At 49.0% G+C, this 13,836-nt stretch overlaps 1 protein-coding gene across 1 annotated transcript; it reads left to right on the plus strand.

Moving 5' to 3' along the window:
• Nucleotides 1-1,984: 1,984 nt before the first annotated feature.
• On the plus strand, nucleotides 1,985-12,113 carry LOC123357971 (endophilin-B2-like). The gene is made up of 7 exons (XM_045000820.1): nucleotides 1,985-1,998; nucleotides 2,082-2,232; nucleotides 5,432-5,521; nucleotides 6,880-6,980; nucleotides 7,449-7,463; nucleotides 9,529-9,778; nucleotides 10,563-12,113. The coding sequence occupies exons 1-7, from the start codon at nucleotides 1,985-1,987 to the stop codon at nucleotides 10,668-10,670; spliced, it is 729 nt and encodes a 242-aa protein (XP_044856755.1). The 3' UTR covers nucleotides 10,671-12,113.
• Nucleotides 12,114-13,836: the final 1,723 nt, after the last annotated feature.

The raw sequence follows: 13,836 nt of genomic DNA on the forward strand, positions 1-13,836 counted from the left end.
GTTAAGGTCTCTGGACCCAGCTTAGTAGCTGAGTGTACAAAGGTTACAAAGACAATATTAGATAAGTAGCAAGAGTCTCCAGTGCAGTCCTGAGGGAAGCTCTCTAGGGCTGGTTTAGGCAGCACAAAGCTGGATTAAAGATGAACACTGGTGACAAGTGCACTAAATACATAGCTAGATAGGGTTAGAAGGGAGGGAGAGCCCAATACTTAAAGCAATGGACAAACCTGTGTGCTGAGACTGGAGTGCTAGAACAGGGCACTGGAGCCCTATGGAGCTGTCAGATTTCTGGAGTCTCACTGTCCACAAACAGCTCTGGCTTTCAATGCAGGGTATTGTGGTGAGATGGCTTGTGTGTGTGTACCACTGCCTTCTGCTGGATAGATTCAAAACTATCTTTTTATCATAGGCCCTCTACTGGTGGAGATGCCACTCTAGCCCTAGCCTTCATCAGGAGGATATGGGACTTTCTGGCCAGGAAATGCTAAGTGGTGACATCATGCAGTGTAGCTACAAAAGTAACTTACAAATTCCTCTACATCAAGCTAACACTGTGGGTGGTCAAGCTTAAGTCAGTGTCAGGAGGAGCGTGCTGCATCCTAACGGGGCCAGCTGCTGCCTCATGGTCAGAGGTCACTCTGCAGTGCCTGGCTGCCAATTTCTCCCCTCATTAGGGCTCCTGAACTCAGTCCATGGGTAACTACAACATTCCCCTCCTGGGGTCCCATTTTTGAGTCCTTTCACACTGGTCTTCCATGCCCCAGTTCAGTCACTCTTCTGGGTAGGGAGTCCCCAGAGATGGGTCCCTGTTCAGTATCTCAGGCTTTACCAGGCTGGAGTCAGCGCCCTGGCTTCTAGGCCCCTAAACCCTTCTCCCAGTTTGCTGCTGTTCTTGTCTCAGCTCGTTTGGTATCTTCCCCCTTCCCCCCGTTAGTCAATAGTAATTATGTGTGTGGCTGTGCTGGAGGGGAAACTCCTGACCATGGGAAAGACAAGGCCAAGGACCCTCTGGGGTGGATCAATATGTTTTTCTGCCTGTTCTCTTCCCTCTCCTGTTGCTGTGGTTTTTTGTTTTTGTGTTGACTGTTATGTTTCATACCTCCAAGCCAGATCCCAGAGAGCAGCTGACTGTGCCGCCCTACCCCAGAAGTTAGTGGGGAGGATGGGAGATGACTCCTTCTAGGAGCAGATGAGCCTTTTCCTCTGACAGAGGCAGAGCTGCAAGCTCCAGCAGGCCTGGGAAGGGGAGCTGGGGTTCAATGCCTTCTTCCTCCTATGAAGGACAAGCTTGGCTACAAACACCCATATCTGCCCCCACCCCATGGGATGCTTTGAACTAGCCGGAGCCTCAGAGCAGCCTGGATTCCATGTAGCTTTTCCTGTTCTCCTGAGCTATAGATCAGTGGGTGAGGGACTCCTTTAACCCATCACAACCACTCACTTAGCTGCACATGCCCCCCCTCGCCCAGGCCACGGTGAACTGTCTGCACTAGCCCTGTCTTATTGCAGACCTTGCTCAGTTTTACACCCGGGCCCCCCACCAGCATTCTGGAAGAGGCTGTCCTTCAACTCCGGCCCACCTTAGCTTGAAGGGTGCAGATCATTGCATTGTTGAGCTATTCTGACCTTGCTGTTTAGAGATCTTCACTCTGTCCATCCCTCCACTTCTGCCCATCCCAGCTCTTGCATTTTGTTCTGGCCACTTATAGAAGCCCACTCCCTGCTTAGGAGCCCTATCACGCTAGGTGCTGTACCCTCAACAACTAAGAGGATTCCTCCCTCAGGGTCACACTGAGGGCTTGGCTACATGAGGAGTCATTCTGGAATAGCTATTCTTAAACTGTTCTGGTTTAACATTGTCTGAGATTCTCTGCAATAAGAGCATCCACACAACAAATTAATCCAGAATAAGGTGGGGTATGAATTCAAAACACCTTGAGTCCTGACAATCCTCCATGTGTAGACATCTCCTGAGTTTGAGGATATGGGTGCAGGGAGGTAGGGAGGAGTGCAAAACGGGCTCCTTGAGGAAGAAAGTGTCCTGTCTGGGGCAGAAGGCTGCCTGCTGCTGCTGGGTGAAGGGCTGGCTTGTTCCTGGAGTTAGCCTGCTGCATCTGTGGAGTATCCCCACCAATTGCTGTTATTGCCGAGTGCCTCTTGAAGTCTCCAACACTGATCTCCTTTCCTGTTGCTCTGTGGCCCCACCAGCTCTGGAGCGACGAGGTGGAAAAAGTAAGTACGCAGGTGAAAAGGTGCTGGAAATGTTAATGAGTGGGATGGGAGGCAGAACATGCATACTGCAGACTTCTTCCTCCAAATGTGCAGCAGGTGCTTGGTCAAGGGTGTGTCACTGCTCTTTGCAGGCTGAAAGCAGAGATGTTAGCTCTGTCCTCTGGTGCATCCCACTGGGGTTAAGGAGTGAGGTGTTGAACAAGAGAACTGTAACTAGCTAACTCTAATGCTAGTAGGACTGGCAAGGAAGCAATTTGACCACATCTGCATATCTCCAGGACCTGCCCGTTTGTCTTGCCTAATAAGGAAGGCCTCAGCATCTGAAAAAATTAGGCTCCCTGTGTATAATACAAGGCTGTCTTAGGAGCTCCCTGTGCTGCAATGCTAGCAGCAGAGCCACTGCACTGTAATGGTACTTTCAGCTCCTTTCTTGCAGCACAAACACCTCCCACATTAATATACATGCACCATTGAGAGCTGTCTCTATTTGTTCTGGAGGAATTGGGTCTGATTAGGAGTGGAGTCTAGACCGAAGTCACCAAGAGGAAGGAATTCTCACTAACACCCTAGGTGGTCCTTACAAGAGGTTGTGTAGTGCAGAAAAGTCAGAGGGGAAATGCTCTCTGGCTCAGAGTAAAGGTGGTTCTGTGTAGGAGATATGTCTCCATGTTGCCCATCCCCCTCAAGCCTGGACAACAAACCAAAGCTGCTCCTTTGGAGTATTAGCAGCTATAAAAAGGCAGAGATGTGGCAGGAATGTGACTGCACATAATTGGGTATTGACCTTCTGTATAGGACCTCAGACTAGTGGGGTGCTGAACAGAGATTAGATACCTGCCTAGCACATCAGAATGGTGATAACCATGCTCAAAAGTGGTGATACTTCATCTCTTGGCAATCCAGGGTGCTCTCGTATATCTCTGTATCTTTAACCTGATCCCTGGTGAATGTGTCCAGATCCCCAAATTGCCATGGAGCCTGGCCTGCCATGATCATGTCCTCTAGAGAGCAGACTGAATGAGCTGGTTAGGGCTGAAATGTATTGGTGGAATTGTGCAGGAGGAAGTGTTAATTCCTTTACATCACACCTGGTACCAATCAGGGCCACTGGCCTCTTCCATTAGATGCATGTAACTCCTCATGTTTAGCACCAAAACATGAACTAGCTACTTTCCCCTGACTTAATGCTCCTCAGATATCTAGGCAAACATGTTGGGAGCCAGTTCAGGATGTTCCCAAGACATCCCCGGATCTTGGATGGGACAAGACGTGGTGTCCTACCCCTTCAAGCCCCAGTTGCTCGCAGCGATCGCTGGGTGTGCAAGAGCAAACAGTGTGGCTTGTGTGGCATGATGCTTCACCTCTGCCTGCCAGTGAAATCGCTGACTCTGCCCAATGGGAATGGATCCAGGGTTGCCCACCAGAACACTCAGCTGGCTGTAGCCAACTATTTCCCAAAGGTCTCACTGCTGATGCTCCCTGAAATCTTTTTTCCCCTAAATCTTTCAGAGGATGTGAGAAACTGTTCAATTACGTTGGCTTAAAATAGAGACCAATATTCAAAGGGGGTTTGTTGGAGTACTCTTACCCTAGCACAGTGTGGATAACATTGGATCCAAGGCAATGGGCCACAGCAATCTCTTGCTTTAAAATCGAGCTTGATTTGCATGTATAAACACCCCACTTCTTTTGGAGGCGATGACCCATCCTAGGAAATACTGAGTTCAGCCTCAAGCTATTTAAAAAAACAAAACAAAAAACCTACTAAGGGCTTGACTACGTAGGGAAACTGACCAGAATAACTGTTCTGCAATATCTCCCTGTGTGGACACTTAGTCCAGGTGCCCAAAAAAGTGTCAGCATGGAGCTATTCTGGTCAATTTCCCCATGTCAACAAGCCCTAAGATGAAACTGGCCATGGCCCAGCACTGAGGTTCACACACAAGACTTCCTGCATGAGAATACACACGTTCTTTGCTAGCGTGCGCCACTTACCCTGATAGAAGATGTCTCACTTCCCCTGCCCCAAAACAAATCCTCCCACTGCTCTAATTGCACCGAATGTTACTTTGGAAATATGTTTGGGCATCGTTCCCACATTGCAAACCACCCATTAATTTGTAAGCGTGCTGTCTGCAAGGCCAATTATGGCTCTGATTTTGCATATTAATTACTCTGCCTGGCAAGGCTTTGGCCTTTACATTCAAAGACCTCGTCTAGTTCTACAATCTCTCCTGCCACATGGGCAGCAACGCTGGCAAGTGGGGTGTTTCCTCCCAGGGCCTCTGCTGCAGAGTAGTCTTGTAGCCGATGTTCTTGGGCCTGATTTTGTGCTAGCATGAGCTCAGCAGCTCCCTGGATGCCTCTGGAGTCTGACTAGTGTTCAATGCTTAGTTACACGTTGAGAAACACCCTACAATTGCCCAAGAACTGCCAGGGAAAAAGTAAGACACTCCTCCCAGCTGGGCTGCAGAAACCCCTCCATCTCTGTGATTCTCTGGGGTGGGGGGCAGAAGGAGCAGAGCTGTGAGATTCTCTTGGCAGCAGCATCCCCTGCAACTCCCAGGGGAATGCTGAACTGCCAGGTGCCCTTCCACACAGTGACCCTCTCCATGGAGAGGCATTGGCTGTCCAATTCCAGGTGGAGCCCTCCTACCCATAGACACTGTTGTGGCTGGGATCTGCTTCAAGATCCATAAGGCCTGCCCATGCTCTGACTTCAGTGGGGTGGGAGGGTTATACCACCGGCTCTTTCCCATCATGGATTAATCTCCAGGTTGCCGCTGTCCTGGGGAAGGCCTGGTCTAGGAGGCGATGGGCTATAAATAGGCATTACAGACTCTGCTGCAGACATGGAGGCTTAGGACCTAGCTTTCAAGAGTGGCCATGGACTCTTGGCAGCCCAGTCCCACCACTGCCACAGGCCAGGTGCTCAGAGTTCTGAGTGCACACAGCTCCCAGGGAGTCCAGGGGTGCTCTGCACCTCTGCATTGCAGGATCAATGCATCTGATGCTGGGCTCCACAAATGGAGGCATTCAGTCAGTAGCCACCTCTGTAAATGTGTCCCTACTTCTCTCCTCCTGGTGGCAGGAGGGGTCTATAGCTGGTCTCCAGCTTGTTCCAGGAGAGAAAGGAAGCTGGACCCAGCCTTCCCCTCTGCAGCCCAGGAAACGCATCATGCTCCCTTTTGTCTTGCAGGCAGAACATGAGCTCCGGGTGGCTCAGACCGAGTTTGATCGGCAGGCGGAATTGACACGCCTCCTGCTGGAGGGGATCAGCAGCACACATGTGAGTTCCCAAGGGGCCAGTGGTCTGAGACTAATGACTTCTAGTGTTCTCCTAGAACAGAGGTTGGCAAACTTTTTGGTGTGAGGGCCACATCTGGGTATAGAAATTATATAGCAAGCCATAAATGCTCACAATTAGTGGTTGGGGTGTGGGAGGGGTAGGGCTCCAGCTGTGAGTGCGATCTTTGGGCTGGGGCCAGAAATGAGTTCAGGGTGCAGGAGGGGGCTCTGGGCAGGAGGTTGGGGTGCAGGGGTGGGTGAGGGCTCTGTGGTGGGGCTGGGGATGAGGGGTTGGGGGTGCAGGAGGGCACTCTGGGCAGGAGGTTGGAGGGCAGGGGGGTGAGGGGTTGGGGGTGCAGGAGGGTGCTCTGGGCTGGGACTGAGGGTTTCGGAAGGTGGGAGGAGAATCAGGGCTGGGGCTGGGGCATGGGAAGCAGTTGGGGTGCAGGGTCCAGGTGGCACGCACTTCAAGCAGCTCCCAGAAGCAGCGGCCTGTCCTCCCTCTGGCTCCTACACAGCCAGGCAGCTCTGCGTGCTGCCCTGTCTGCAGGCACTGCCCCCGCAGCTCCCATTGGTCACAGTTCTTGGCCAATGGGAGCTGTGGGTATGGTGCTTGGGGTGGGGGCAGCATACTTAGCCCCCTGGCTGCCCCTACACATAGGAGATGGAGGGGAGGACATGCCGCTGCTTCTGGGAGCAGTGTGGAGTGTGGCAAGCCCTGACCCTGCTCCCTGGTAGGAGCTCAAGAGCTGGATGCAGCCCCTGGGCCATAGTTTGCCCACCCCTGTTCTAGAAGGATATGGGATGATGTCTCTATAGAGGGATGGGAGGAAGACACAAAATGTAATGCCCAAGTTCATGGGGTTATGGGGTAAACTGAGGCCTTAGTGCAAACCTAGACTGCTCAAGGCAGGGGCATAATGAGCCATGTACCTTGTGCTATAGAAATAACAAAATCCTACTAGGCACATACAGCTCTGCAGGCGTCAATGCACTTCGCCAAGATGGAGAAGCCTGGCTCTTCCTGTTATTTAGAGTGAGTAATGTGAGCTGTGGGGACTAGCCAGCTGGGCTCCTAACCCTGTGCTCAGTTGTCTAGAACACAAGGCACAAGCTCCAGTCAGAGACCCTATCCACTTGTTCTACAGAGTCCCCAAACTCCTAGATGGAAGCCTCTGGTACAAAAACGCCTCTTGATCAAATCTTAAATACCATCCTGCACCTCTCTGCCCATGCATATCTCTGCTGCCACTTCCGTATACTGGAAGTGTCTCTCTGTAGGGAGGGGTTCCTCTGTGCCGCTGCACCTTAGCTCTAGGTCACAAACAGACCAGCTGACAATCTGTCTTCTCCCTTCAGGTGAATCACCTTCGCTGTCTCCACGAGTTTGTAGAATCTCAGGCCACCTACTACGCTCAGGGCTACCAGTACATGCTGGACCTGCAGAAGCAGCTGGGCAGGTATGGGATGGGGCCTCCTTGCCTTTGAGGCATTTCCTGGTCTCTCAGCATTCTCCACCTCTGCACCCACACACACAAACCTGAGGTTACGTTTAAGAATCAGGCCCTTAAAGCTTTTTCTGGGAGAGCTCCTCTGAGCAACCTTTGTAAAGGGGACTCATGATCATGCTGCCTAGGCCCAAAGGGATTGGGGTGGTTTTATTAAGTGTTTAATTTCAGGGTTCACCTTTCTAAATGGATCTGTAAGACTTGGAGCCAGGTTGGATTAACAGCTCTTTGCACAACTTCTGAACCCATGCAATGAGCTTCCATGTCCTGCATGCACTGTCAGAGCAACTGCTGGAGAGAGCTGGCTGTGGGGTGGGGGTAAAGGGTATTTCTTGGCTAATTGCCAGTGCAGTCTGACTTGACCAGGTAGGTCTCTAGCTGCATAATGACTGCTATTTGCTTTCCTTTCCATGCCTGCAGCTCCAAAGGAGAAATGTAAGTAAGATGTCCTAGATCAGGGGTAGGCAACCTATAGTATGCGTGCTGAAGGCGGCACACGAGCTGATTTTCAGTGGCACTCATTGCCTGGGTCCTGGCCACCAGTCCGGGGGGCTCTGCATCTTAATTTCATTTTTAAATTAAGCTTCTTAAACATTTTAAAAACCTTATTTACTTTACATACAACAATAGTTTAGTGTTATATTATAGACTTTTAGAAAGAGACCTTCTAAAAACGTTAATGTATTATGGGCACGCGAAACCTTAAATTAGAATGAATAAATGAACTCGGCACAGCACTTCTGAAAGGTTGCTGACCCCTACCCTAGTTGATAAGATCAGGAAAGCTCTTCATCTTCTCTGGTCACATTAATCATGTATTAACTGGGGGCTGGAATAGCTGTTAGTCCACACAGGCCCCAAGGAGCATCTGACTGAATTGGTACCGAGCATGAATGGAAGAGCTACTGTACTGGGTCATACCATGGTCTGTCTTGCCCAGTATCTTGTCTCTGACAGTGGCCAATCCCAGAGCTTCAGAAGGCGGGTACAGAACAGGGCAATTATGAAATGACCCTTTCCTGACTTCTGGCAGTCAGAGGGTTAGGGCTGTAGTGGAGCCTTTGGTGAGGGGCCTTGTCAAAGGCTTTCTGGAGGTCCAAGTACGCTGTATTGATTGGCTCACCCGTATCCCTGGGCTTGTTGACTCCCTCAAAGAATTCTGATAGATTTGTAAAGAAGTCATGCCTCCCCAAAGCTGTGACTCTTCCCTGACTAATCATGTTTCTGGGTCTGATCATTCTGCCAAATTGCTTGGTACTGAAGTTAAGCTCAGGAGCCTGCAATTGCCAGGATCTCCTCTGGAGCCCTTCTTAAAAAAAAAAAAAAAAAAGTTGCATTAGTTACCTTCCAGTCATTTGGTACAGAGGCTGATTTCAGTGATAGGTGGCTTACTACAGTTCTGCAATTTCATGTTTGAGTTCCTTGAGAACTCCTGGGTGAATACCAACCGTCTGGTCCTGGTGACTTATTACTGTTTTTAATTAATCAGTTCTAAAACCTCTTCTATTGACATCAATTTGGGACAGTACTTCTGATTCGTTACTGACATCAGAGCTATTCTTTTGGGGCATCTCTCCCACCCCCTCTGCAATGAGGATCGATGCAGAGAAGCCAAATGAATTCTCTGCAATGTCCTTCTCTTCCTTGAGTGCTCCTTTAACACTTTAATGGCACATTACACATGACCAGCCATGGGTGCAGTTTATCTTTAATGGGTGTGTGGGATCCACAACCTTATTAAACTAACCCACTATTATCTAGTACAGTAGAGCCTAGAGCCCCAGCTAAGATTTGGGGGTAGGGGGCACTGTGCTGGTGCTGCCCGCACACAAGAGACTACAATCTAGATGGACGAAAAGTGGAAAACCAATGAGCCCAGAGATGAAGTAACTTGGCCAAGGTTGTACCGTAAGCCACTGGTGGAGCCCAGAACTCCTCTGAGAGCTGGTCCAGTGCTCTAGCTGCTTGGCCACACTGCCTCGCTTTACCCTTTCAGCACAAGAAATCAAGACTCAAATCTGTCTTGAGTTAAAACTATTGTGGCATTCTATCAGTCTGTCTCCAATCTACAGCACAGCTGGGGGTGGCTTCAGCTGAGCCTCCTAAGGGAGGATGAGCAGTGCTGCTACTGAGGATTCAGGTGCATTGGCAGCGCTGTAGAGCAGTACTGCAGTGGGGACTGGAGAACCATCTGTTATGCTCTTGTAAACATTAACACTGCGCTCCGAAGTGTGACTCAGTGACAAGACCATCCTCATAGGCTTCACACAAGCACATTTTGTGTAACGTGAACATTAGGAGAGAAACAAACAGAGCTGCTTGATTGGAGGCTCAACAGAATATTCTGCATATTCTTTCTGCATCTTGTTACCCTGGCTGCTGGCACAAAGCCCCCTTTGGGAGCAGTTTGCTAGTCGGAATCATGAACCGACAGGCGACTTCTCTTGTGCAATGCTGGAGCCTCGCTAACTTGCCTTTTCCTCTTTTTTTTCCCCCTAAGATTTCCAGGTACATTTGTGGGCAATGCAGAGTCCACATCGCCTCCCCCAGCTACCACCTCTCCCACCACTGTTGCTGCCACAATTCCTGTTGTGCCCACTGTAGGCAGGGCACCTAACTCTGCCACAGCTGTTGAGGGGGCACTGAACCTGAAGGATGTCAAGCCTCCAGCCAGCGGGACCCGGAAGGCCAGAGTTCTCTATGATTATGAAGCGGCTGACAGCAGCGAGCTGGCGCTATTAGCAGATGAGGTTGGTATCTGTTCCTTGAACTCTCAGCTGCTCCCACCCCATTTGGCACTGCTGCACAGCAATGCTGGATCAGGGCTTGGCAAGGCCCTTGGGACTAGCAATGCCTCAGCCTCTTCACTAGTGGAGCTAGTAAGTGAGAGCCTGACTTTCTTCTCATTTACACCAGTGTAAATTGGGACTAACTCCTACTGCAGTTAGTAGAATGACAGTGGTGGTGAGAAGAATGGGTCCAAATTCTGCAATGCCATAGGTCAACCCAATGTGCTACACCGCTGCTGCATCCTTTTGCTCCCACTGAAGTCTCTCTATTGCCATTAATGCACTAAGGCCTAGATACATTATCCAAAGAATTCCTTCAGCTGCCTTGTCTCACCTAACCAAGCCCAGGGGGTTAGATAAAAAGGCCAATCACTTGTTCTTTAACTCTCTGGTGCTGAGGGCTGAATGGGACAGTCCTCAACCACTGGACAGGTAGAAAAGCCTTGAAGAGACTAATAGTTCAGAGCAGGCTGAAGTTTTAAGCAACTTCATGGCAATGCCTCTGAAATCCCTTCTGCCATCAGTGAGGGGGAATGTCTGAGCACAGAGCTGTGGCCAGACACAAGTGTGCTTGGCAGAGACAATATGGGGTGGCTTGAAGTCCTGCCATGACTAAACAACGTACAAACTTGGAAGCCTCTGAAAGGTCCTTGAGGAATTCCCAGGCAAGAGTCTGTCACAAACCTAATTCTGTCCTTGGCTCCAATGAGGAATGAGATTTCATCTAATTTTCTCTCTCTCCCAGATGATCACAGTGTACAGCCTGCCAGGGATGGATCCAGACTGGCTCATAGGCGAGAGGGGCAACCAGAAGGGCAAAGTTCCTGTCACCTACTTAGAACTGCTCAGTTAAATGCTGCCGGGAAGGAGAATCTACAAGCAAAATGCAACCCTCCATGTCCTGGCATTTTTAATGCCAATTCCTTCATGAGACCATTGCTCTCTTCGGGTCAACTCACTCACAACTAACCTGGGAATTGGGAGGAGGTGACTAGGCTGATGGTGGGTGGGGAAGGAAGGGTCACTTCACCTTTCAAGGCCCCTGGAGCTGAATTCATTAACTGTCCAAATAGCCTGCTTTGAGGGTTAGTTGTAAGGGTCATGTGGTATGTTGGGGTTCCCTCTACTGATCCCTTTCCCCTGCTTGTGTTAACTGTGGTGGCTTTCCAGGAACCAGCCCTGTCTCTTCCTCAACAGCTGCTCGTGGTGTGAGACCAAATGGATTTTCTTCTTTCTCTTCTCAGAGGCTCTTTACCAGGGTACTCTTGCTTGGGCCACATCATTGTATGCATTCCAGTGGGGGCAAAGGCGCTGGGTCTCTTTCCAAAATGCTAACACTGGCATGTTCTAACAATAGAGGCCAAGGCCATGAGAAGCTGTATGGAATATAGCTGTATTTGGATAGCATGTCTCTGTAAAAATGCAATTCCCCATGCACAGCACTCCTTTGCCCACAGAGGAACAAAGCAGGGCTACTATAATGGTGCTTAGTGGCTGCTGCCTGGCACAGAATGGCTTGTTAAACTTTCTTCCAGTTTCACTAATCTAATGACCCAAGGCCAGTACTGAAAGAACAAACCACCTTTCAGTGCAAGGGAATGTGCATCTTGCTTGCATTTCCTCCAAGCAATGGGGCATGGACTGAGTTTACAAGCCTTTAAAAAAGCTTTTGCTCCCTGTTGTTGTCCAGGCTCACTACTCTTCTTAGTGTTTTTTGTGGAGGGTGGGGTTTATTCTGCTAGTCTGTTTTAACAATCAGATTAACTTAAATGCTCTCTTGTCCCATCCAGCTGGTAGTGAACAGACTTGGTGCATTCTAGCACAGCATGTGGGATGGGTTCACAATGAGCCTCTTACTACTTCATAGGCCAAGCAGCCGTTATTTGGTTCTGCTTTCTCATCCCTCCTTTCATTTTGCTGTCCCATGTGCCCTTGTAACTTAAACCATCACAAATACTGAGGAGGCGAATGGATGAAGTAGTAAAGACACCTTGGTCTGAAAGCTCTCCCTAGGAGGTGACGTGCTCAACAGCTAAGGGATTTAGATGGCAAAATGAAATTGCTTTGGCAGCTCAAACCATCTAGAAGCATTCAACTGCACCAAGATCTTTGTTCACTACCGCTCCCCTGGTGTGTCTAGACAGACACTGACTTGCTTGTTTATCCACTGATCTTTTGCACTCTGCCTTGACTGCTTTGTGACCATCCTAATGTAATAGGGCACAGAGCACCTGTGTATATAGGGCTCTTGGTTTTTAGCATTTATTTGCCAATAAACAACCAGTCTGCCCTCCTGTCTCAGTATCTTGTGTGGGTTCCATGCCACTTCACTTTCCAGCTAGCAGTGAACAGTACAAAGTAGAGTAATGTAATTTAAGACCTGTGCATTACTGTTACTCAGATGTGTTGCAAGAAGTCTGAGCTTAAAGACTCTGAATCCTCTAGGGCATGTCTCCTTTCTATCTCCCACCCTATTAGCTTAAACTAAAGTTCAGTGTGGAGCTTTCCAGATGTGCTAGTACTGTTTTAATGTCTGCTTGTGGAAGTAAGCTATGACCTTAATAGCATTCGGTTCTGCATGCTGCTCTTGAACTGTAGGGTTTGGAGAAGGCATAGTCTGGTATAGAAGTGAACTAGGCAGGCAACTTGAATTAACAAGGAACAGCTGCTCTGTAAGCTGTTTCCTTAGCCCAGACCACAGGTGTACTTTATAAGAAATACAGCAGCCACACTCTGGTCTGGTAACATTTCCAATCTCACTGTTCTGGGCTTGACTAGTCCTTTAGTGCCAGTATAAGCTCTGTAGTTGTTGCAGACTTATCCTAACATTTGTTCCTGACCCACACTGGGGAAGTTCCAAGAATACCCTGATACTTGTTCACTTTGGTTCCTTACTTATCTGTCTTGCATTTAACAAATACAAACCCAAGCTGCTCTTAGGCTTTAATGATCTCTGTGACCACCATGGACACAAGTGCTAACTTCCCACCCTGGGCTATTCCTCAGCAGTAAGCCAGACTTAAAGCCATACAATACACACACAATAGGGAATTAATTCAGTGTTATCCACCTTTCAATAGTGTTAAGTTGAAGGATTAACTTTTTCTAGTGGACTGTTCTAATGTATCCTGCTCTATAGCTTCCTAAGCCTTCACTTCATTCCCCTATTTGCTTAACTTGACACCCTCAAACTATCATCCCTCACTGAATAATTCAGAGACAAGCAGAGTGAGCCTGCTGCTCCAGGGCCATGAAACCACCACACGAACCTCCCTCTCTACATGCAGTTCAATGGAGCAAGCTGCTTTGTCTAGTAATAGCCCTACTTATAGCTAGACTGAAACAAATCCTGTTAAACTTCATTGGCCTATGACTTCTGCTGGGGCAGTCTCAGGCCACTGCTGCCCACCCCCCTAACTCCCAAGGGGGTCTTGAGCCACACATTGCTGCCCCCCCAACACCCAAGACTCAGGTATCTAGTACAGGCCACGGGCTGTGAAATTTTGCCAGGGACCTGTCCATGACTTTTAGTAAAATGCCCATGGCACAAATTTAGCCTTAGCTATAAGCTACACCATTCATGGCTGCAAATATTAAGCACAGAATCAATCCTGAACTAAGCTTTAAGAATGGGACAAGAGTTAACCATTTGTACTGGGTTTCCCACTTAATGTTGACCAGAACATCTGTCAGCACCGCAAGTAGAAGCAGTAATTGCAGGACTGTCTAGCCAGCATTCTAGACTGACATGACTAGTCCATGCTGCTGTAGCTTCCCTGCTGTTACTCAAGCAAGTGGGATATGTCTACACATGCTGTAATTACATTTCCTGACAGCAGTGTACACACAGCTGAAGGAGCAGCTTCCTGTCACTACTCCCCCAGTGCAGTTGAAGGGAGAAGTTGTCTTTTAAAAGGTGCTGATGAAACTAGATTCCTGCTCAGTCCCCCCACCTTTCTGCAGCAGCCTGGGGTTAAATTAAGGGGTGATAAGATGAAAAGCATACAGTGCACAGCAGT

This window comes from Mauremys mutica, unplaced genomic scaffold (genome assembly GCF_020497125.1).
Source record: "Mauremys mutica isolate MM-2020 ecotype Southern unplaced genomic scaffold, ASM2049712v1 001268F_np12_obj, whole genome shotgun sequence".
In the NCBI taxonomy this organism is placed as follows: Eukaryota; Metazoa; Chordata; order Testudines; family Geoemydidae; genus Mauremys; species Mauremys mutica.